The sequence below is a fragment of the Talpa occidentalis genome, unplaced genomic scaffold, assembly GCF_014898055.3.
Source record: "Talpa occidentalis isolate TD23 unplaced genomic scaffold, MPIMG_talOcc4v2.1 talOcc4.4, whole genome shotgun sequence".
In the NCBI taxonomy this organism is placed as follows: Eukaryota; Metazoa; Chordata; class Mammalia; order Eulipotyphla; family Talpidae; genus Talpa; species Talpa occidentalis.
Genome location: NW_023604295.1, coordinates 131,934,399 through 131,960,538, shown reverse-complemented (window position 1 = coordinate 131,960,538; position 26,140 = coordinate 131,934,399). Strand labels below are relative to the sequence as shown.

Genomic DNA, 26,140 nt, shown 5'->3' with positions numbered 1-26,140 from the left:
GACCTGCGACCACATTCCAGCTATTTCTCCAATGCAAACAGAAGCCAAATCAGCACATGGAAATAAAAACATTAGGAGAGCAAGTGTATAGTGTGAAATTTGCCCCAAAGTTTTGATCAATTTTGAAATGTTTCTGAAAGTACATATAACAGTCATATAAATTTTTGAATTAGTTTCTGTAAGTAACACCTAATTAGAAATAAAATGACATATAAGAATCCAAAAAGGTATTCATCTGCACATATGTGAACATTTATAATTCAAAATATAGAAGAATGAGTTTGGGTAAATAGCTCTTCCTGCAATTTTATCAACAAAAATTAATAAAGGAGTGATCCTATTATATCTCAAGAAATCCAAGCAGATTCCATTATATCTCAAGAAATCCAAGCAGAGCATTGGATGAAAATACAGGGCCTTTGATTCTCATTCCAAATCTTTAATAAAATTCTCTCCCAATTTTATCTTGTATTTTCCTTTCTCCTTGAATTTTTAATAGGCAAATAGTAAAGCAGCATCACTGAGCAAATAATCAGTGTAACTGCTGCTGATATCAGTACAACATAGATGAATTTGTACCACTAGGTGTATCTGCCATTCATGAGTCTTATTTTCAGAAAAGAATAAAAAAGGACCAGGATTCTATAAAGACAAATGACTGTTCTCAGACTTTGAAATATTTCCTTCTAGTCTCTCTCTTTTGCCCTTTGAAATGAATGCTGAAACCTAATTACCTCGAGTGAGGCTAATACAAAACAAAAACAATAATAAAAAGTGCTATCATAGAAGCCTTTTATAGAAAAAAAATCAATGAAGCCCTTATAAGGCAAATAAGTTAAAATGCTTTTTCACTGACTAATAATCTGCTTAATTATTTGCATTACACGGTCACATTTTTTCTGTGCCCCTGGAGAAAAATTTCCAAAATTTTTTCATTGAACATTTTAGAAAGATGAGGTAATACTTAAAGATATCCATTCCTAAGCAGTTACACAGGAAACATTTTTAAAGGATGGCATCTATGTGTTTGAAATGACCTTCATGTATCAATATTTCATATTAGATGGGTATGAAACATATATAGAGCTAGAAAAAGGTTAATTATGAAAAAAGGAATGTCTTGGATAACATTAAGATAATTATAAGGACAAGAATAATCATAAAATTGAAAAGAACAATTTTTCAAGACTAGCAAAAATAGTGTTTTTAAGTATGTTATTTAGCAATCTGGAATTTTATAGCAATTGAAATAAAACTGGGTAGGTAGTTCATTAAATTAAAAAAAGAAATGTATAAAATAAGTGGTTATTTCTCACATATTCTAAGGGCAAAATAAAAACACGTGAATAGGGGAAATCCTCTATTTCTGAATTATATACAGTATTGTAAACCTATGCTACCTGAATAAAAATATATATAAAAAATATACTTTTGAGTGAGAAAAAAATAAATTTTTATGAGACAGACTAAACATTTTGAGATAAGTAAATAAAATAGTCAATTTGGCACAAACTGAAAGGAAAAATAATAAGAAAAAATAAAATGTAGCATATTTTTAAAATTAAACTGAATATATAGTGCATAATACATTTAAAGACATGGACCTTTCACAAACATATTTTGAACATTTTTTTTTATGGCTGACAGTGTTATCTGTTTTATATTATTGATTTAAAATAATGATATTTTTCAGTTTTTCTCAGAATTGAATTTTAGTCCACACACAGTCACTTCTTGACTATGTGGCAATGTAGTGAAGTGTAAAACTTTCTAAATTTTGATCTCATTTGTAAATCACAATATTAGTAACTGCCCTATGGGGCTGCGATGAGGAGTCAGAGTCAATATCTGCAAAGCACTTAAACTAGGTCTGGTACATGGTAAACACTACCAGCTTGTTAAATAAATTAATTAAAGGAAAATTATGAACAAAACAGAAATTTCTAAGCAGGCTAATTTTTATCTAGGAAATTAATGTTGATCTGTAGGACATGAAAAATCATCCAAAGAGTATTTATAGTATGTCAAGAGTATATTTTCTGCTAAATTATTGCAAACTGAATCAAATCATCAACCATACCTGTGGTATGTCCAAGTTTTCCAAAGGGATTCTGTGTAAGGTCAATTGTCCTATCAATTTGAAAGATATTTAAGTCTTCATCATCTAAGGCAATATCACCCCAAAACACAGCTAAAAAAAGAAAATTTCAATTAAATGTAAAATATTTGAATAAAAAAGGTAATTAGAAAAATATCCCTAAAAATATGTAAAAGTGACCCATATAGATATAAACAGATACTCCAGAAAGTAATTATAACTGAATATAATGGACATTTTTAGTTACTATGAACCAAGTGTAAGCTTGAGCTACGTTTCTTTTAATGTTTGTTGGGAGTGAAAAATCAGTTCCTTGAATGAAATAGTTACTGATTTATGGGGAGTTCTAAGAAAGTGAAATTGACAACATGAGCTAATCTGCAAATAAGTGAAAATCAGATAAGAAGGCCTGCATTTAAAATGGATGTTTGTGACTAGTGCAGGTCTTCACTAACAGGTAGACAAGGTAGTATCAACAAAACTATGTGCTGTGATAACTTTATCAAGCAAGGTGGAATTAAGACAAGAGAATGCTGTGCTATTAAAGCAATTTATCATATTTACACATTTATAATGTACCTATTCTAAACATAACATTATCTCTAGATCAAAAAAAAGTATATAGAACTACCAAAAGTATTAAGTCAAAATTTATTTAGGCAAAGACTAGGTAGCAGGGGTTTGATCTTTAATGAAATATAAAATATTGTTCATTTATTTGGGTCTTCAAAATCATTACCTTAAACTGGAAACACTCTGATTCTTTAAACCATTGTGAAAAACTGGGACAGTTTATTTATAACCAATATGTGAGTTTCTCCTCTGTGGAGAAATTTCTTTTACGGAAACAAAACAAAAAAATACCTCCTTATTTGAGTTTAAAATTAAAATAGCATACCCCTTATTAAATTTCTGTCAAATTTTAAACTATAATAACCTTAAGACACACAGCAAACTTTAGAAACAGAATAAATTAATTATGAAACAGTAAAGCATTGGCAAATGCCTTAGAAACTATAGGATATGTGTCCTGATACAGTTTTACATATTTTCTTTATAAAATTTTATTTTTCAGATTATTCTACTGAAAGGCCAAAAGGAAAAGGAGGAAAATACATTAAAAATTTAAGAAGTGACAAAACCCATCCACTTCAAACCACCGTCTTTATGAATTTTAGCTATAAGAACTAGTTAATATAATTTATGAGATTTAAACTTCAATTCTGAAAGCTGCACCATGTATAAGCCTAGATGAGATATTTATCATATACAATTATTTACCCACTTTAGTTTCCTCATACAAAACTAACTTGAGATAAGAAAGTATAAATCTAAAAAGGAGTAAAATAGACATTAATTCAAGATCATCTATCAGTTAGACATATGAAAAGAACTTCTTCAGAATAAGAATTCTAGTCACCCCCCTGCTCTACTGCCAAAGGCAACAGCAGTTTGTAGAGGTAAAGAGATTCATACTATCTTTTACTATATTGGCTCACAGAAATAAAAAGATTTACTCTTTCAGCAACTTGTACATATGCAATAAATATTTTTGACTGTAGACAACATACTGTATATTTCATCCCCATGACTATTTCTAACTGAAGTTTTACATCTTGACCTCCTTCACCCATTTTACCCTCTCCCCACAACTCCTCCCCTTGATAAACAGCATTCTGTTCTCTGTATCTATGTGTTTTGTGCCTTCATTTGTTTTGTTGTTTTCTTTTTGGGATGCCAAATATAAGTGAAATCATATGGGATTTCTCTCTATCTGACTTAGCATAATATCCTCAAGTGTATTCATGTTGTCACAAGTGGCAAGATAACACTGTTTTTATGACTAAGTTATAATGTTGTGTGTGAGTGTGTGTGTGTGTGTGTATGCTATCACAATCACATCTTTTTCATCCATTCATCTATCAGTGGATATTTGGTTTGTTTCCACGTATTGGCTATTGTAAATAAAGCTGCAATGAACATGGATGGGGGGAGTGCAGATATCTTTTTTGAGATGGTGTTTTTCTTTTCTTTTGATGAATACCCAGAAGTGGAATTGCTGGATCATAGGGTAGTTACATGTTTAATTTTCTGAGGAACCTCCACTCTGTTTTTCATAGCACTGTTTTACATTCCTATCAACATTGCACAAGGGTTCCAATTTCTTCACATCCTTGCCAACAACACTAGCTATTTTCTTTTCTTCACTAGACACATGGAGATGGTCATTCCTGCTGTATATACAACTAGTAAATCATTGTGTTCTATACCTAAAACTAATGTAATATTTCAAATACACCTCAATAAAAAAATAGGGCCTCCCTGGTGGTGCAGTGGGTTAAGGGTAGCGCTGTGAAGCTGTTTGCAGCCTCTGCAGCACAAGTTCAATTCCCAGCCAGCCACGGAGATACCCACATGGTGCAGCAGACCTCTCCTGTCTCACCCACTGCTCCCCTCAGCAGTGTATATCAGTCCATCTGCCTGTTCTGCTCCCCACTCTGTCTCTGGTGAATCCTCTCACCCTCCCGCACCTCTGGCCTGTACCCCGGTTCTTGTATAAATAAAATAAATCTTTAAAAAATATATATATAAATGGATAAATATGTCAATTAAAAAGCATACTTTCAAAGAATGTACTACACCCTTGCCCACAATGGTTCTCTAAATTCTGTCTCTAAGAGACTCACTTTAGACACAAGGACACAAATAGACTGAAATTGATGGAATGGGGAAAATTTCCATGTAAATAATAACCTAAAAAGAGCTTTGGTGGCTATTATATTATGTATGTATAATTCTTAGGCACCTTTGATGTTAGAGTAACACAAGAGTACTTTGTACTGCTTGATACATCACTAGATAAATTTGAAAAATTTAGACCATAAAAAATCAACTTTAATATCAATTTTCACACGATAATATTTTATTCATTTTAAGTATATGATACGATGAGTTTAGACAAATGTATACATTCATGTGACCACAATGATAATCACAATGTACTATTTTCAGGCACCCCGGAAAGCTTCCTGTGGCACCCCTTTGCAGTTGATAGACTCCAGCCCCTGGCCTGCTTTCTGTCACTACACTTTTGCCTTTTCTAGCATTTCATATGAATGAAATCATGGAAAAAAAAAAAAAAGACAGAAGAAAAATCTGTAGGACAGTTATATCAGTGACTAAGAGGTTGATCTTGATGTCTGAAATTGAATCCAGATTCGAACCAGCTTCATATTCAGACACATGTCGGGGAAACTGCTGATATTCCACTGCCCCTAAACTCAGAATCCCAAGAAACAGAGAAACTACTTAAGGAAAATATCTTGTCTTTTATATAAAAGACTTGTAGGGTTTGATAAAAATAAATTTTATTCTTTCTCCTTCAAAATTTTATACTGTGGTCAGATAAAACCAAGTTTGCGAGTTATTTAAATCTTCCAGTATTTGTATTAATTATGCAAACACTTGAAGGCACTGGCTGGCAGCTTTCTGCCTGGCTCTGCCTTTTCTAATGGTGGGGACAACTGGAGACACTCAAATATTTAATGTTTCTCTAACATTAAATTGCATAGGATTTACTGGACATAGAGAAAAGCCTCAGAGCCTACATTTTTTAACAAGGTTCCACTACTAGAAATAATTCTCGCTGTCATTATCTGTAACTATTTTTCTGCAAGAATAAATGTTTATTCCTCTCTAATAACTTAGTTGTCTTGAAAAATGAGGCATGAGGAAAACAGAACACAATTTGATACTGCTACATTCATATAATAAAACCAATATGAGTAAAATAAAACTCAAATGTGTTCTACATTTTTATTTTCTTGTTACGACTTTGCACATGCAATCGGATTCATGTCTTGATAGATGATCTCAAACACAGATGAACAGTGCAACGATTAACACTTCAAGGGAGCAAAATCATTACTTCAGAGGAAGAAAAGGCAAGAGGGTCGATGATTCTTTAAAGGAGACAAAATTGCTCTGGCTGTTTTATATTTATTGCTTTTTTTTTCCCCCTGAACTAATAGTTTCAGAATCACTCAACAGTTCTATGCACACCATGAACTGCTTCAGAAAAAAACCAAGAACTTCTTTGAATGCAAACAATAGAGAGTGACTGAGCCAACGCATTTATGTGCCGTCTAGATGCATGGTAGGTCATGTGCCTCATATTATCAACTTCATATTATCGACTATCAGGAAAAAAAGATAGATGTCTTAGACACTTCAACTTATCATGTAGGTTAAGATGTATTTTCTTATCTGCATATATTTGCAAGTTTTCTTAATTCACCCCTTAGTTTAAGGGTTACATTTCTGCATCCTAAAATATTTTACTTATATTTCAATATAGCAAGCTGTACCATGGCAATTTATGTTATTATGGTTAAGAATTTGCATTATGATCTAAGATATATGTGATTTTAGGCTCAGAGATATTTGTAATTCTCAAGTCCAGTTTGGAATTTTTTTTTATTTTTCTTTCTATATGGTATTTTCATTCACTTTGAATTTAAAATATTAGAAAGAAATAGTTAAAAAAAGAGTTATCACTAATCAGCCCTACAATGATCTGAAGTTAGAGATATCAGAACTGGCGATAAATGACAACACTAAGGAGATGCTCAAATACAACTAGAGTATTTACTATATGGTTTGGAATTCTGCTTGGATTTCTATGGTCAAACCTGGGATTGGAGCTAAGCAATAGGCCAAAATGAAATGTCAAAAAGAACAATTTTTAAACTATATGGAAAACCACAAGTTTTGTTTTTCTCCTGAAGGTTATTTGTATTCAAAAAACACTAAAAAAGTGCTAAAAAATAATAAACAATGAAACTGGAGACCAAAAAGGAGTGCTTTTGTTGTAGTAGACAGAATAAACATATTTTATCAAATAATATGACAAAAATAAGGAACTCATGATTGAAGTTCTCTATACTCTAACTATAAATATCTCTTGTACCCATTTCTGGATTCTCTGATAATCTCTGGTCTTTCATTTCTGACACTGGGGTCCTGCTTCAAGGAGACTCAAGTCTATGATTTCCTAAACACCATGTGCAAAATAATAATAACAATAACGACAATAATAATATGTATGAGCCACCACATGTCTTGCAGGGAAAAAGATCCGCAGCTGATTGTCAAAAGTTATCACACAAAGTAAAGATTCACTACTTTTACCAAAAAACAAAGGCTTTCAGTGCATTAAGGAGAAAGTACTTGCAAACTACATACCTCAATAAAATGAATGTATTTTCTTGAATTAATACTAAGATATCTGATAGCTGGTTACCACTTGAAAGTACACTGTAATCGACAAGGGGGCAGATCCTTGGGCATCACCTACAGAAAGTCCTCCCACAACACCCCCTCCCCAACGAACAGAGTTAGGTGTATCATCTGCTTCCAGAACCTGCCTGTGTTTCTGTTAACAACAGGCCAGCACTCAAAATTTTATGTTTTCAATCATCTGATCCCTCAATCTGATTTGAAAACGATGACCACATACAGGAAGCATGTGTGGCTCATCTGTAAATCCTTGTTGCCAGAGTGCCTGACATAAAGTAGTTCCTCGATATATGTTTTGAGTCACAAAAGAATGAGAATGAGAAGATACTTTGGATTGGGGAATAAGTTATATTTAACAAAAATGAGGTTAGGCATGCTACATATTCCACAAATTTGCCTTAAGACTAGGTATACAACCATTCCAAGGAATGATTAGTTCAGCCTAGACTGGATTATTGCTACTCATTTAAAAACACAACGACAAGGCATCTGCCTTTCTCTTATGTTACAGTGTCCCAGATTCCTAAGCACGGTTATGAGAATTGTGTCCCCATGTCTCTAAGCACCACATTGATAGGCTGAGGAAACATATGACTGAGCTAATAGAGCAGTTATCTTGAGATTTATGGGATCTGGAGAGATAGTTCAAAGATTCAATAACAGCCAAGAGCACTTGCTTATTATACTTTTTTCATATACAGTTTAAACTTTCTGCTTTTATTAATACTGGATTTAAAGAGGAAAAGTGATGTCATGTGAAGCCCTGACAAGGCTGCTCTGGCTGCTGTACTCAACAATAAAGGCCTCCTGAAAAATTTCCTCAGACAAGGATAACAAAGAAGACTCAAAGGTAACTATTTTTACATGATTGGCAACTACTTAGTAAACTCCCAAGGAAAAGTAAGACTTGGCAAAATTATTTATACATTTGGGAGATGATATCACCTCACTTAAAAAGGAAATAATTTCCTGGTGGCATTTTATATAGAAAATAAATTTCCCCAAAAAAATGACAAACATGAAAGTTAGCATAATTTCCAAGATTGAGAAACAATTATTTATAATTTTATTTATTTTTTTAACTTTTTTTTAAAGATTTATTTATTCATGCATCCAAGAACCGGGGTTCAGGTCAGATGTGTGGGAGGGTGAGAGGATTCACCAGAGACAGAGCAGGGAACAGAACAGGCAGACTGAGTGAAATACACTGCTGAGGGGAGCAGTGGGCGAGAAGGAGAGGTCTGCCGCACCATGTGGGATTCTCACCAGCCAGCTGGGATCGAACACATGCTGCAGAGGCTGCGGACAGCTTCACAGCCTGTGCCACCAGAGGAGGCCCTATATAATTTCATTTTTTTTTAAAGATTTATTTACCTATTTATAATGTTGAAAGCACTTGATAATGTATTTTTATATCAACTCTCACAAATACTCCTCAAAAAAACTGAGATAAGTTTTTTCATGTAGTACATTCCTAATAATAATTAAAAAAAGCATTTGCAGCCCAATGATATTAGTGGTTGTTCATGAGAAAGCATCCCAGGCAGTGATCTATTTAAAATATTTTATGTAATAAATAGAATATTTTATAGTTGTTTGAAAGAGCTTCATTTCTACTTTTACTATATACTATCACATGAACAAAATCATCTAATCTTTGATTACAAAGTGTGCATGAAGTGAAGACTACAGATGAGTTAAATCAAATAGTTTTCTCATAAGTTGGATTAGAAGAGATTCTTTTCAGTATTGTTACCCTTGTCTGGCTACTTTAAAACAAGATGCTTTTTTGTATTAATGAAAGATTTTTTGCAGGGAAGGGGGGTGGTGCTATATAAAAAGTGAGACACTACTTATATCATTGATTATAAAAAAAGAAACTGGGGCCTCCCTGGTGGCTCAAGGGGTTAAGCACAGCACTGTAAAGCTATCTGCAGCCTCTGCAGCAGGGTTCAATCCCCTGCTGGCCAGAGAGCTACCCACATGGCGCAGCAGACCTCTCCTGTCTCACCCACTGCTCCCCTCAGCAGTGTATTTCATCGGTCTGCCTGTTCTGTTCCCCACTCTGTCTGGTGAATCCTCTCACCCCCACAACTCTGGCCTGTACCCCATTTCTTGTATGCATAAATAAATAATCTTGAAAAAAACCTGTTCAATAATACTCCAATCTAGAGATCCCTTCAAAGAACATAAAACTGATGAGAATTAAACAGTCTTCTTTCATTATTCACTGAATCAGAAAATAAAATATAATCTCAATACAAAATCAAATGTTTAATCTAAAATATAAATCAAAAAGACTTGTCTATACATATACCACCCATCTGCATCCACGTACACTATGGCATATATGGTAGAGCCAGGGATATTCCAAAATACAGAGCTATTTCATAATAATAATTCTTGACATTAGTGAATTTCAACATGAATCTAGATTATTTAACAGATTCTGAAAACAAAACACGAATGGTATGCTATCTATTTAAAATCATTTTGTGTTTCAAATATAATTTTACATTACGGGTGTTATTAAATATTGAATTTCTAAATAAACAAATCTTTTTTTTTAAGACAAGAACCAAAATTTTTCCCATAACAAAAGATCCATTGAAATACCATACCAATCTGCATTTATAACCCACAATGCCCGAGGATTAGATTTCTCAGGACATTTTTAAAATATCACCCATACCACAAATAATCATTCTGAACTCTTTGTCTCGAAAGAGAAAACACTGTCAGAGAAGAACGTTGATCAAGAAACTTAAAAATAAATACTGAAACTTTTTTGTGTGCAGCCTAATATTTTCTCTTGGGAGCTTTAACGAAATGAATGATTGAAGTTCATGATTTTTACAAAATTGTCACTCTTATACTGTTCAGATAAAGAATAATCAACCAAGTTTCATTTATTTATATTCCCCCATCATACATCTAAGGTCAGAGCAAACACTTGTTTTGTTTTGTTTTTTTTCCTTTCCTTAGGCCCATAATTGTTTACACTGGTGGTGAGCGTAGGAGTCAACCCTGATATTTCTTTTTTAATTAGGTTTGTTTGTTTTCTAAATATTGACACTAGCTCTTAGAATAAATATTGATGTCTTCCTGGAAGTAATATTGTTCATGCAAATTTGATATTTTCTATATTCTAGCTATGTTTTCCCCACTGACTTTCAGCTCTTCCCACAATCTTTTTCCCCACTTTTATTTAGTCTACTATTATCATCAGTTAAGTGAGAAAATGTCAAATTCCAACCTCACAGGGTATTTGTCATCTTTGTAAAAAGATTTCCTCTGCACAAAAGCCAAAGGCTAAAATCTTTTTTCCTTTGGTTCATATTTCCTGCTACACAACCAGTAAAGCGTATGCACGTATAAACTTTATAAAATTAAAAATCTCATTGATCTCCAAAAACTTGACTCCATATACCGATTTCTATCCCTGCTTTTCAAAGTTTCAGGAATGTTCAACGATTGGGAGAACCCTCCCTTATAGCCTATCAGATCTACCTTTTAGTTGATAAAGCATTTGTTTCTAGCAATGGCTTTAGATCATTTGTTAAAATTATAAGAGACTGAATCAGAAGCATCGTTTGTTTAAAATTTTCAATTTGAGGTCAAACTATAACCCATCTGAGCCTCAGGAAGATCCCATATGGGGAATGAAGGAATGTATGGTTCCTTTTTTTTTTTTCCAATCTGCAGAAACAAGGCTGTTTGCTGCACTGGCATAAAGAAATGATATCTTTTATTGAAAAGCAAAGTGTCTACCAAGAAAGTTACTTATTAAAAGAAAATGGAGTTCATAGTGCCTTGCACACTGGAAGGAACAAAACCACTAGAGACTCTGCTTATTATCTAGTCACAATAATAATATTATTGAGTAATTTGCCAGTAACGTTTCAAGACACATTCGAGATAAGTAGAAGAAAATGGATTTTGAAATACAAAAAGCTATATGTTCATATTAGGTAAATAAAATCTTTATAAATACCAGAAAATAATTTTCTTTAATGACGACATTTTTTAAAGTAAATACTTAGAACCAACATGATGAATTTTAGCAAGTAGATATAAAATAGAAATTTGCTCATAAAATCCCCCAATCTCTCTATAGAACTATCAATGAGTTAATTTTACAAAAAAAAAAAAAAAGCTTAGAAGTTAAAATTACCATATGTATATCATAAACAAAAGATATATATTCAACATTGAGCAAGATAATCCAGTTGTAAAATAAATCTATATATTAATTCACCTTATGATAAATTCATTGGAGGCTTAAAAAAATCAGTGTCTAAATAATGAAAAGAAAGCTCATCTATAAAAAAGTACCACCCCCAAATAATACATTCAAAAATTATGTTTAAAATCCATCTTTTTCAGGCCCCCCTGGTGGTGCAAGGGGTTAAACACTGCGCTATGGAGCAATCCGCAGCCTCTGCAGTATGAGTTCGATTCCCAGCCAGCCAGGGAGCAATCCACATGGTGCAGCAGACCTCTCCTGTCTCACCTGCTGCTCTCCTCAGCAGTGTATTTCAGTCATTCCGCCTGTTCAGTTCCCCCTAGGGGATCACAGAATGTACTCAAGGACTCAATGTAAGATGAAGCATAAAATTACATGAGAAGTTTATTCATTTGGAAGCACCATGCTGAGATATAGGATTTAACAACCTTGAAAGGACACTGGAAGATGATGCAAACAGACTACAAGGATAAAGCACTGACCTGCCCTAACTATGAGAGAAATGCCAAAATTGCCATCTCAGAGAGAGTAGAAAGCTCTGAGAAGCAAATGGACTCATATATGTACACTATGCTCAGTCAGAAAAGCCACCAGATGACTAGGTAGCAGGACACTGGAGAAACACTGTGTACCAAACCTACAAGAAACACACTGGTAAAAAGGAAGCAATATCACTAAGAAGCAATGATCGACTGAAAGAAGACTGATAACAGAAGATGGTGTTCTAGAACTGGGTGCACTACAACAATGGGTATGACAGAATCTTGAAAAATGGGGGCCATTATCATAATGCCAAACTATAGTCACATGCAGGACCACAGAGCCACAGAGAGTTATGAGAGAGCTCATAGAAAGTGGTCTTTAAAGGCCAAAATAGATGTGCAACTAACCAAGGGTATTATTATTATTGTGTACAAACAAAAATAGAAAGCTGGATGATCAGAAATTGAGAGGTTACTTCCCACCTCATTGAGCTTCAGAATCTCAACCAGTTTTAAGGCCTGGAGTCCATATACTGAAGAGCGATCTGGCTTCCAGGAGGAAGACTCATAACACAATGAAAAGAAGACAAAATTATGATCCTTCAATCCTTCCACAGAGGCCTATAGCTATTTCCTTGGGGAATCTGTCACAGACATTCTGGGGACTCTTGGAAACAGGGTATAAGTTAATGCTGACACTTGAAAACCCATGGACCTCCTGCTAGGGTGGAGCCATATGGGAAGTAATAAAGGGAGTGCTGAGCCAGGATTGATTCATGGTACTTCCAGTGGGTCTGTGACCCTCCTAATGGTCATTTTTCAAGTCATTAAATGTATAATGGGCATGACATCAAGAACTGTCACAACTTCCTGATTGGTTTTCCAGCTTTCCAGACCAATCACATAGGTGAAGTCTCTTCAAATGAAAACCACATCAGGCCACCCCAGTGACACAGGGGTTAAAATCTCAGCACTATTAAGCTATTTCCAGCCTCTGTGCCATGAGTTTAATCCCCAGCCAGGGCACTAACCCACATGGTGCAGCAGATCTCTCCTGTCTTGCCCACTGCTCCCCTCAGCAGTGTATTTCAGTCAGTCTGCCTGTTCTGTTCCCCGCTCTGTCTCTGGTGAATCCTCTCACCCCCACACAACTCTGGCCTACACCCCAGTTCTTGTATGCATAAAATAAAAAAAAAATATTTTTTAAAAAATGAAAACCACTATCAAATCAGACACTATTACTATGATTGTTCTCTTTATGAATAAGATGTGAAAATGTGGAAGAGAATGTTGTTCCCACCTCAACTATGTCTTAAAATAAATCCAGATAATTGACAAAATTATCACTTTTCTTAAATCCAGACAGCTAACACTGCAAATTGAACTAAATTCCATCCAATGAATAAGGCCCTATAAAAATCCGAGTATGAGAGGAAGAGGCAAGCCCTTAAAACTGGATAAGAAGAAACTATCCAAAATTTAACCAATTCTTAAAAGCTGACTGTAGACTAACATCACAACAAAAAGCCAAAGGGGAGAAGCAGATGTGGTCCGATGATTATCATTTCCAGTAACCCACTGGGAAATCTGTGTTTCTCATCCCCCACAGCTTTGGACTCAGCATTTAGAGATCCTTATCAACAATGAAAGACATTTTAAATCAGAAGCAAGAATCCCACTGAACTTTAAACTATGACTGTGGCCTGGGTACTTTGGACTTTTTGTGTCAAGAAACCAGCAAGCAAGATGAGGACTCATCATTCCAACAGGGTAACTGAAAGTGATGAGAGGAGCAGAGCTGTGCTACAAACCTGGAGACTGGGAGATGTTTGCCAGCAGCCAATGCCCTTGAGTTCCTTGTCATCCTTTCTAGAGCAATTTTGATTATCAACATAGCAGTCATGGTCTGATAAGGGGGTGTGGGCATGGGTGACATCAGAAATAAGCCACCTAGACTCCCCAAGGAGGCCCTAATACTACCAACCAACAAAGTATGACTTTGGTGAGGAAAAAAAAAAAACAACTCATGAATTACAATTTCTGCTGCACATGATGTATAGGTGATCATCAGTGAACCAATTCAATTTTATATGTACTATTTATTTTTCAAAGCAAAATAACTATAATCATTTAAGTAATGTGTCAATTTCATTTTTAAAAAACATACCCTAGAACAGGAAATTTGGATAAGTAAAAATATAAATGTAAATGTCTTTACAGTCCAGTCATACTGTCTGTTTCGAATGCTGGTATTCTTGTGCCGCCCATGAAGAAAAAAATTTAATACTACCTCCTCTTACAGCTTTCATTTTACCAAAAGAGAATAAAGTTTGAGTATGGAAGTAATAGTCTCTAATTAAATGCCCCAAGGAATTCACCTACTTATAAATATTATATTTAGTGATATTTCTTACTACAGAACCCACTATAGTGGATTCCCATTGGATCGTTTCCAGAATCATTTAAGCTTGCATTCCTTTTTTTCTACATTTACAAAACAAAGAAAAGAAGATTCCTTAAAGAATCAGCAATGTTTACTGTATTTTTAAAATGTCACTTCTAGAACAGAGCATCCATAGTACAAACGTAGAACAAATATAAAAACTATCTAATTATAAATATTATTTAAAAACACGATTTTCTGTGACCTTAGAACCCTAATGAAATGTTTGATGTTTGTGCCTTATAAATTCATAAAACTGTTAGAACTTTCCTTAAATTGGGTATTTAAACTTAATGAATCCTGTTAGAATTATACAGGGTGAAAATATGTGTAAGAAAGTACAGATTCCTATAAAATTATTCATATATTATTACACAGAGTAAAACCCTAACTGGAAGCAACATCTGATAAACTTTATGTGATAAAAATGTACCCTCCTGATAATAAAATATACAAGATTCTTCAAAGGATCATTTCATGTTTTCAACACTTTAATATGAAAAAGTCCCTCAAAGCACAGTGATTCATATTTTGTACTTGGGCTCTGTTGTTTATTTTCATGACAGCGAGTGTGCCGCACATTCAGGAAAGGAAGCGAAAAGCAGACCCTGAGTAATTTCAATTAGGTCATCTCTCTAATGTAATAACCACAAAAACAATTTATGACCCTCTGTGCTATTATAACTTGCATCCATTTTAGGAAAGAGGAAACTTTCCATGTATTTTTCTCAGATCTTATTGGGAGCTAGAGTTATTGAATATGGAGCCTATTTCAATGTATGCAACATAGATGCAATATATTTTTAAATGTATATACACATAACACAATGACCTCCAATTCTAACAAGAGTCATAAATAACCTGTTGCTTAATGGTTTAGAGTCATGAACACTTTCTAAATGAATGTGCACTGAAACAAAACAATAAAGGTAAAACTAGATATGCAATGATAAGACAAACATTTCAGTAACAAACACAAACTCATTGGGAATGATTGAAGATATTTGACCAACCATCAAGGCACAAATTAAAATTTTAAGCTAAACTCACTTTGGGCTAGACTACAATTTAATATTAGAAAGACAAAATTCCCAGGTTCAAAGAATATCCCATGGCTAACAGAAATCTCTTATTAATATGGTATCAGAAATAAAAATATCCTGAAAATGCTCAGAGCTATAAGCTTAAGCAAGAAGGCAGTTCTCAAAAATGTGTTTTGAGCTTTGCTAGACAAAAAACATTTCAATGTGAAGTTTAATTTGGCCAAGTTCAAAACAATTCCAGGTTCTCCAAGGCTTAACACCTATACACCTGTAGTCTGTCTTTTCACTGGCAATGAAAGTGACTTTCCAAAACCACAAGGCTTCACAGTTTTTCCCATGTTGCCATCATAATAATTACTACAGGGAGGGAGAAGCTCTGCCTTTGAGTAGAAAAACTACCAAAATAATTTTGATTTCAGGGTTTGAAGAAATGACATTTTGGTAGAACAATACAATTTGAATCTTTCTCTTAAAAATTATTGGTAACCCTATGTTTATAGCAGCACTATTTACAATAGCTAAGCTTTGGAAACAGCCCAAATGCCCAAAAATAGATGACTGGATCAAGAAGATGTGGTACATATATACCATGGAATATTACTCAGCTTTCAAAAAAGATAAACACATGCAATTTGCAGCAACATGGATGGCGCTGGAAGGGATCATGCTCAGCGAAATAAGCCAAAAAGAAAAAGAAAAATACCGGATGGTCTCACTCATAGCAGGAATCTAGAAAACTTAAATAAGGGACCAGGAAAATGAATAACTGTAAGAAAGTGAAAATCAAAATCAACAGAAAACTATGAACCAGAGACACTTTTTTGGGGGGTGGGGGGCAGGAGGGGAGGGATTGGGGTCAGAATGGGGGGGGTTGCAATTGTATGGGGAATATGAAAATAAAATTTATTATTTAAAAAAAAATTATTGGTAACATGGTCTCCCCAGTGCAGCAGTGGTTGAGCACTGGGCTGCGAAGCTGCCCGCAGCCTCTGCAGCGCAGGTTCGATCCCCGGCCACCGGCGAGGGTCCCACATGGCGCACAGACCTCTCCTGCCATGCCCACTGTGCCCCTCAACAGTGTGCTTCATCAGTCTGCCTATTCTGCTCCCCACTCTGGTTCTGGTGAATTCTCTCATCCTTCGCACTTCCCCAGTGCATGTATTAAAAAAAAAAAAAAAAAAAAAACTTTAAAAAAATTATTGGTAACAGAAAAGTCATCATTTTTCCCTTTTAGGCCATCAAGATGGCTAAACTGGCTCAGATTTCCCTGGGAAACAGTCAACATACCTATGATTATCTTACTAACCATAGCATTAATACAACTATTTTGGTGAATGATAGTCCTCTGACGCACAGCCCAAAAATGTCAGGACCAAGCTTGAAATTGATAACTTTTTCCCTAAGGCAATATTTTACCATTCACTTGTTTAGTCTGTGTTCCAATGCAAAGAAATGATCAATTAGAAATTAGGGGAAGAATTCAGAATTGAAGCCAGGCACTGAAATAAATGTGCTTTGAAATCCCCTAGCCAAGAACAAGTTCAGTCCCTATTAGAAGCGTGTGAGTCCTGTAGGTCATCTATAGGATGCCTACTAATGAGAGTGTTCTGCCAAAGCAGTCACAGCAACCTCAGAAACGTAGATACACAATCCTTATTTAGAAGTTCTGCATTGTGAACGAGAAGACAAAAAGTACACAGATATTAAAATTCTTGTTCTGCAAACAGAACTCTGGGACCAAAGACAAATGAAGTGCCATAGCTAGCTTTTTTTTACTGTTTACAACTTAGAGAAGGGATGTAGAAAGTTCTCTACATGTGCTTATTTCTCATAACAACTCATATGAGTTGATACACCCTTTTACAGATAAGATAAGTGAAGTTTAGTGAGGGAAACAAACTTGACTAACCCAGGCATTTTATTTATTTTTTATGTCATAGTCATTAATGAATAACCTCATGGAAACCATGGTAATTACAATCAGGTAAAAGATAGCCCCAACATAAATTTTCTTCTCCAGTGACATCTTAATATGTCTGCTTTGTCATCACTCTAGCCCCCTCTCCCTTCGTGCAAATCATCCAATGCTGTTGATTCTACTTCTTGTCGAGTTTTTCTGTCTTCTCTAGGGTTTCTGCGAGCACATCAGGTCGGACTCTCACCACCACCTAGCTGACCTAATCAGTAGCTTTCCTATTGGTCTCTGGCATGTCACTCCACCAGATTTATTTTCCTGAAACACTTTCAACATTACTCTTCTGCACAAAATTGTCAACAAATAGCCCCACTTCCCCTGGTATTAGTTCTCCAAGTGTGAGCCTTGCATTCTACACATTAGAACTTGTGAGGGGTTAGATAAAATATTGATAACTGACCTTCACCTCCAATCCACTGCAATGTAATCTCTGAAACCAAGACCCATAAATATGCATTTTAACCAGCCTTATCAGCCATATAGTTGGGATGCCCCGCTCCTCAAAATCCAGCTTCATTCCCTTGCCAGCCTTGTCAGGCTTTGTCTACATCTTTGTCTTCATTAGGGCTGTTTTCTGTGGCTTCTTCTCTTCTTACTTTGTACTGTCTGTCTAAGTTCAAATCCATTTCCTTCATGCTACACTCTAAATACTGGAAGGCTTCTGAGGACTCAGGGCAAACAAACATTCCACATCAAATTCTTAAATGGCAACATAATAAAATACAATATGCATGTGCCTATCATCATGAAAAGTGGAGAGCAGACATTCTTTCTCCATGACTCATGGTCATGCATTATGAGTAGGCATGAAGAGCACTGATTGTTGGAGACCACAGGAATACAGTTATGTTGACATTAAGGTCACTGTGTCCCCACTGGTCATATGGGGGTCACACCTCCAGCTGTGGGAATACTTACTTCCAAATACTTTGTCAGTAAAGCTGATAATTAAACTTATTAAAAATCCTATGCCAAAAAAGAATCTCTAAGGCTCCAGTAGGAATTCCAAGAAATAAAATGTCCAATTAACACACGGTTTTGTGACACAGATTTGTATTAGGTGTTGCAAACCTTTATTTACTTCAAGATTCAAAGTTCTGCTCTACAGAATAGAAACATCTCTAAATCTGACTTCAGGTGAAATGTGCGTTTATAAATCTTTCATAAATGGATTTTAATGTGTCTCTTAAAGGTAAATATAATCTCATGAAAATCCATCCAAACATTTCTATAAAGAACCACATTAAGTTTGAATCTATATAAAATCCCAACATGATGTATCTATACTTGGTTTTGATTATTTTAATTCAACAGAGAAACAGTGGTAGGGAAATAATGCAGTTTTAGAAATCTAAATGATCTGAATATAAACAGCCAGATAACTTCAATGAACACTGTTTTCACATATTGATAATGAAAAATATAAATGCCCAAAGTTATGCAAGGATAACTGATATAGGTGGTTTTATTTATATCTGATTGTGCTCTTACGAGTCTCTTTAGCATCTTTAGCATATGCACCACACCCTTTGAATTAGGAATCACATCATATGAAGGGACTAGATAAGATGTTTAGTGAATCCTCATCACAACTGATCAACATCACGGTCAGAAGTGGGAGCTTGTATGCTGACTTTAAAGTCAGAGCTGTTAGGCACAATGTGTTCAAGCTCACACACACACACACACACACACACACACACACACACACAGAGTTCTTGATGCCCAATAGCCTTTAACATCACAATGTTGTTCTCATAACATTTTATTCATAATTATCTTCACAACTAATTTATTGTGAATAACCAATATTAAAGTTATCATGGTGCAAGTATTGTTACAAACAACTTACTAAGCCATCCAGTTATTTTCCTCAGATTTTAAAAGACTAATGAAAAAATAGAGTCTTAGAGAAATTCAGTCATCAAATCACCAAACAGATTCAAACCCAGACAGTCTGATTACAGAGTCCAAATATTTAACTATGGTTACTTTTTTAGTATCTTTCTTTTATAGCACTTAATGCATCTTAATGTATATGCTAAGCTATGTCTCCCAAATTGGTTGTAAAATCTTAATGGGACTCTGACATATTTCGCTTAAATCTTGAGATTCTCATACACGGTCAGAGAGAAGTTTCTCATTAGGTACTAATGACAACACAATTCCTGCAAAGATGTAACGTTACATGTTATTTCAATCATCAATGCTATTTTAAATGTTGTTCTGTGGGGCTGGAATCTCTTTCTTCTATTTGTCCCCACGTTTTCACTTCATCCATTTTCATGTTGAAACCAAGTACAACTTCTGTGAACCCCTAAACTTCAGAGGCATCACCATGGAGATGCATCCTCCCCTACCAGGCGAGACAGAGTCTCTTATATATTAGGCTTTCTCCCTTGCTCCTCGCAGTGTATGATAAATTACAGACAATTGAAATCTGACCAGTCTTCCCAGAGAATTATGCATTTCCCCTTCCTCTGGATTACCTGTGCTTGTTTATTATTTTTCAATCCTCACTATAAAAAGCTTAAAATTACAGAATCAAAAATGCACCCTTCCCTGAGCTATAAAGAAAAGACATCATTTCCCACACACTGATAAAGAAAATATGATATATGACAAATATAAAATAGTGATAAGAAAATCATGAGACGAAACTAACCCAAATACAAATTCACTTAATGGTCTTTGTAATATTGAATCTTAAATGTCTATAAGTCTAAGACTTTTCTTTTGCTATAACAACATAATACTGAACTTGGTTGTTTGCTTGCCTCCAGTCTCAGTACAATTATTAAGCATATGGTCATAACTTTTTCTACTTGTCTTTCTTATGAGTCCGCCAGTATTTTCCAGATCCTAAAAAATCTTCTTTGAGGGGAACCCATTGGCTCCTTTTACTCCTTTCAAATGTATAGCTATTCTATTTTCACAAATAGTTACAGTGACTCTTACTCAGACATTCTTAAAATCCTAGTCTTTTCATATCCTTTGGCATCTCCCATTGTTACGGGGTGACACTGGGTGACACTGTGTGGCTCCAAGCAATGGTATATACAAATGTAATTAGTGAATACTGGCAAGAAGTCAGTAATTACTTGAATGTTTAAAGTAATAAAGATCAAAAATTAAATACTATAAAAATAAATTTTGAGTTTAAAAGTAAAACACATATGACAATATCCAAATGAAGAATTCTAGTGACCAGAGGAAAGTTAAATATAGAGTTGAATAGGGTGAGCACCATATTGGATAACAAAAGTCACTACAGCAAAGCAAAAATACCAAAAAAACCCATAAATTTTTATTTTAAGAGATTCTGCCACAGGATCTCTTCTGAACCCTAAAATTGCACAATTCTCCAATGGGATTTGTTTCCTTACAAATGTTACAGACTCTACTTCGAAACCCCTTCTCCCTAATGAAGTTGTGAAAAGATATTTAAGGGAAAATTTTGTTCTTTTGTTAAAGAGAGGAGCAAGGCCTCTCTTGTGGTGCAGGGGTTAAGTCTCAGCACTGTGAAGCAATCCGCAGCCACTGCAGCACTGAGTTCGATCCCCAGGCAGGGAGGTGACCCACGTGGCAAAGGAGACCTCTCCTGTCTCACCCACTGCTCCCCTCAGCAGTGTATTTTAGTTGAGCTGCCTGTTCTGTTCCCCACTCTGTTTCTGGTGAATTCTCTCACCCCCCTGCACCTCTGGCCTGCACCCCATCTCTTGTATACATAAATAAATAAAATAAATCTTAAAAAAAAAGAGAAGAGCAGAAATGCCATAGTGTCCTTGACTAAAGGGAAGGAAATACACTGTCTTCATTTGTGCAAAAAAAAAAAATGCCCAAGAGCAAATGGATGACCTACCTCAAAGGTGTTATTTTATGATAAATAAATACCACTGCAGTTAACATCTCTGCAAATGGAAAGCCAGGACAACAAAACCAGCTGGGTGCTGCAGCATGAGGTGATGTATAAATAGATGCTCCGTGGGGAGAACATAGCCGTGGAGAGGCAGGTAGAAGTTAGATCCTGGTGCTGCAGCGTTGGCACAGTTAACCAGACTCCAGATGGAAAAGGGAAGCTTGCGGGAGCTAAAGAATTTGAGAGGCACAGGCTGTCCATCTGGAGTACCTCATGGTTCCTGAACACTGCAGGTTGGGGGAGAAACTGAGCAATGACAATAAGCAACAAAGGACAAATACTATACACACTCTCTTGGACCTGTCTCCCACACTTGAACCTCCATCAAGCAAAGTCATTGTCTAGTGTCAAAGTGTAGAAATCACACATCCTTTCAGCAAGGCACTCTGGTTATCGTGGTGGAAGATGGAAAACCTACAATACTGTGTCTTGACAAGACAGCTGCTTTTGACATCTTATTTTGACCTTCACTTAGACTCCATCTTTAGACATGTTAAGGCTATTTGAAAGATATGTAAAAAGAATAAGAAAAAACTCAATCAATCAGCTTTGTAACCATGTAAACATAAATAATTTGGAAATTAAAAATGTCAGAAAGAAAATTTTTACATATCTTAAGTTTTCCTTTTCCTTTTTTAAACTCATTCTTGCTCTTTAAGCTCTTTATTCTTGCTCTTTATTCTTGCTCTTTTTTCCTTCAAAGTATTGATCTACCTACCTTCTTAATATGTTGATTGTCTCCCCAATGATATGCATTATGGGGAGTTAATATAGGCATTTTGGCAGGGAACCAATTCTGTTGTGTCTTCCATTGACTATTAATATATTTAATTTATAAAGAGAGTAACCTTAGCAGGAACTCAATATCCAGGGCCACAGTTTTTCTTTCTTTTTTTTTTTTACTTGTATTTTCAAACACTTCAATCCATGAATTTATCAATATTCATAAGAAATTTGTAGGATTCAAGGGCACATATCAAGGGGGTCCCCATTCCCAAACTTGTGAGGGATGTCTAAAACTAAAACACTCTGCACACATCACTTCTTCATTGCTTAAATCACTGTTCAAAATATTCTAGTTAACACACAATTTAGAACTGACTCCCAAAATGTTCCCTTCAAAATCAGAATATAATATTATTTATTAAATATTTCAAATGTTTTCTCAAGATTGTACAGAAGTTTTTTTAATAATACACTTGATCCATTGGATTCCATTACTCAATAGGCCAATAATATGGACAAAATAACTATAAATTATTATAAAAATGTAGTATAATCTTTTTGTGTATTTTCCATATCTAAAAGAGCATCATTTCACATTATCCTTTAATTATAGTGTCCACTAAAATTATTCATTGAGTATGAAATTCTGCATTTTGAACTGTATGAGAAATATTAATATAGATACTATTTGTAACTGCAAAAATCAACCATTCTACCTGTTCAGAGCTACCAAAACATAAAACACAAAGAGAGCAGATGTTCAAATTTATAACAAATGTGTAAAAATAACCACAATGCTATACAAAGTATGGTACAAAGTAGATTAGCAATGCTCTTTAAGACCAAAAACACTGTTCTAAAAAGAATTAAAATGATTAAAACAAGTGAGAATCACTTGACTGGGTGGAAAAGAGACAATGATTATAATAGAGTTCAAAACATTTCTGGAATATAGCAAAGTAGAGCTGGTATTTGTCACCTAAAGAAATCTCACTCTACTATAAAACACCATGGCTGGGTAGTGGGTTCATGGAAGCACTCTGCATTAAATGAAGGACTGTCTTTACCACTGGTACCACCAAGCCTGCAATCATATACAATTTACTCAAACATCTTTTCCTCCACATACCCTAAATTTAATGCAGGTAATTTAAATCTTTTTGAAGGATGTGCTGTCCTCTTGAGACATCATGTCTCCTTTAAAGGTCGCCTAGATCTTCTTGAATGTAAATGCTGAAGCCTTGGATTAACTGTCCATGGACCACTTGCAACCAACCTGAATGTTAAGTCAGTGGCCCCATTCCTGCCAGCAAGCTGAGTGTGGGGTTCACATTGTGCAATAAACCTTTATTTGGGCACTACATCAAGCCTGCCCAGCCCCAATTTGCCCATTACTTTGCTGGTTCCAATGTCTTGCCCTAAATTCAAGTCCTCCTGTGCTATAAGTGTTCTCTCTTGGAAGGATTTTAACCAACATTAAGGGGCAGTATATAGCAATACAGGTCTTCACCACGAAACAAGAAAGATCAAAAATAAATATCTAAACTCATAACTTGGGCCTCCCCAGTGGTGCAGTGGTTGAGCTCTGGGCTGCAAAGCTGCCCACAGCCTCAGTAGCACTGTTTCGATCCCCAGCCACCAGCAAGGTTCCCACATGGTGCAGCAGACCTCTCCTGCCGCGCCCGCTGCTCCCCTCAGCAGTGTACTTCATCAGTCTGACTGTTCTGTTCCCCACTCTGGCTCTGGTGAATTCTCTCACCCTCCCATGCTTCTGACTATACCCAGTGCTTATATAAATAAAATAAATAAATCTTTAAAAATAAATAAATAAATAAATAAACTCATAACTTAAGGAATTAGAAGAACAAGCTAAAACAAAATCCACCAGAAGGAAGGAAATAATAAAAATTAAAGTGGAAATAAATGAAATAGAAATCAAAAATCAGTCCAAACGATTAATGAAACTAAACGCTGATTCTTTGAGAGGGAAAACAAAATAGAAAAATCTCTACTAGGCTCACTAAGGGAAAAAAACATTCTGATATATAAAATCAGACATGAAAGAGATGTTACAACAGACATCTGAAAAATAGAGGCTCATAAGAGACTACTATGAACATCTTTATGACCATAAATTGGATAATTGGATAACTTAAAAGAATTAGACAAATTTTCAGAAACATACAGCCTTCCAAGACAGAATCAAGAAGAAACAGAAAAACTGTATATATAAATTACTTAAAGAAAATGGAGTTACATCTGTCATTTCACTATTGTTTTTCTATTCAGTCCTTGTATTTTTGTTGCATTCATTTTCAATAGCTGCTGTAGCAAATTATCATAAACAGAAGCTTAAACCAACATTCATTTATATCAAGTTTCCACAGGGCACAAATCTAGGCACAGTGCAGCTCAGCAATTCATCTACTTAGAACTTCACTGATACTGAGTTTTCAGTAGGGCTACATTCATTCCTGAAGACTCTGGAAAAGAATCCATTTCCAAACTGTTTCTTTCAGTTGTAGAGACGAGGTTCCTATTTCTTTGCTAGCTGTTATCTGGGAACTGCTCTTTGCTCCTTAGTGTTATCTGCATCACTCTTCACCTTGTCCTCTAATAACAGCAGATAAAGACCTTCTCAAACTTCGGCTCTCTGACTTCTCTTTTACCTTCCTCTTCTGCTTATAGGGGCTCATGTGATTACACTGAGCCAATCCAGAGAAAGCAGGATAAATTCCCTATTTTGAAATCAGCTGGTTAAATCTTAATTATGTCTGCAAAGTCCCTTCCTATCAGTAGCTGAATTAGTTTGATTGAATAACTAGAAGAGGAGAATCTTGGGGGAATATCTTTAGAATTATATCTACCACCATCTGCCCTCAGGCCCCCAAAGGTTCAAGTTCCTCCCAAATGCAAAATACATTCACACCCCTCCCAATTTTCCCAAGAGTTTCATCCCATTACAGTATCATCCGCTCAAAAACCCAAAATCACTCATCTAAATCAAGTGTGGATGAGTAATCCATTAAACAGAACTCCTGGGAACCATTTCTATTTATCTGTGGACCTGTAAAATTAAAGACATATGTTATCTTCCCTTAATATACAACTGTGAAACAGGCATAGGATGTCAGTTACAAATATGCCTGTTCCAACAAGGCAGGGGGAGGGGAGCGGGGGATGAAACAGTCACAGCCCAAAACAGTTTCAAAATCCAGGTGGGAAAAATACATTAGGTTTTCAAAGCTCGAGGAAAGTTCTCTTCGGCTCTTGCTTCTGCCTTCCTGGGTCTTTGGGGGCTCACTGCTGTGCCCTCTGCCCTATTGCTTTGTTTTCTATGAAAGTTAGGACCTGTTTGAGGTGGAGTAGTTTTATCAATAGTTTCATCCATCAGAGAATTTTGATGCTCAAACAGCCTTACTTCATTTCATGTTCTCTGTCCTTTTTGTCTAAGTTGGTTGAGTTTCCACCAGTACAGAATTGTCGAGATTATAGGTTTTGCATGCATGTCATAACGTTTTACATTATTAGTCAACATGCTTTTCTACACATCTTTCCTCGATAATCTCTTCTCTATTTTGGCTTCTGTTGAGACGACTGAGGGACAATACCCTTCAGATTCCTAGAAACTCCCTGGTTTGAATGAGGAGATCTGTAAACCATACCCTTAATCTCTTCAAAGGGTCTTTCATGTACCTGAACACTTTGATCTTTTGATCTTTCTGAGGTTTCAGAGAAAAGTTGTACAGTCACACCCTTAGCCTTTTCTCCAGTGACTATAAATCCTTTAATTTTAGTATTTTGTCATCTGGGTAGGCTGAGAACTTCCAAAATTATGCAGTCCTTTCATTTTACCAGTTTTCCCCTCAACTTATCTTTCTTTCCTCACATTTTACCATAAGCTGCAAGA

General features: G+C 35.4%; 1 protein-coding gene across 3 annotated transcripts in view; it reads right to left on the bottom strand.

The window, feature by feature from the left end:
* The window catches only part of TLL1 (tolloid like 1), a 167,178-nt gene that overhangs the window by 91,013 nt on the left and 50,025 nt on the right, over positions 1 to 26,140 (bottom strand). For all 3 annotated transcript variants that reach the window (XM_037526411.2, XM_054701039.1, XM_037526412.2), the window contains one exon: positions 2,081 to 2,191. In XM_037526411.2, the coding sequence (XP_037382308.1) occupies positions 2,081 to 2,191 (111 nt within the window). The remainder of the gene's footprint in view (positions 1 to 2,080; positions 2,192 to 26,140) is intronic.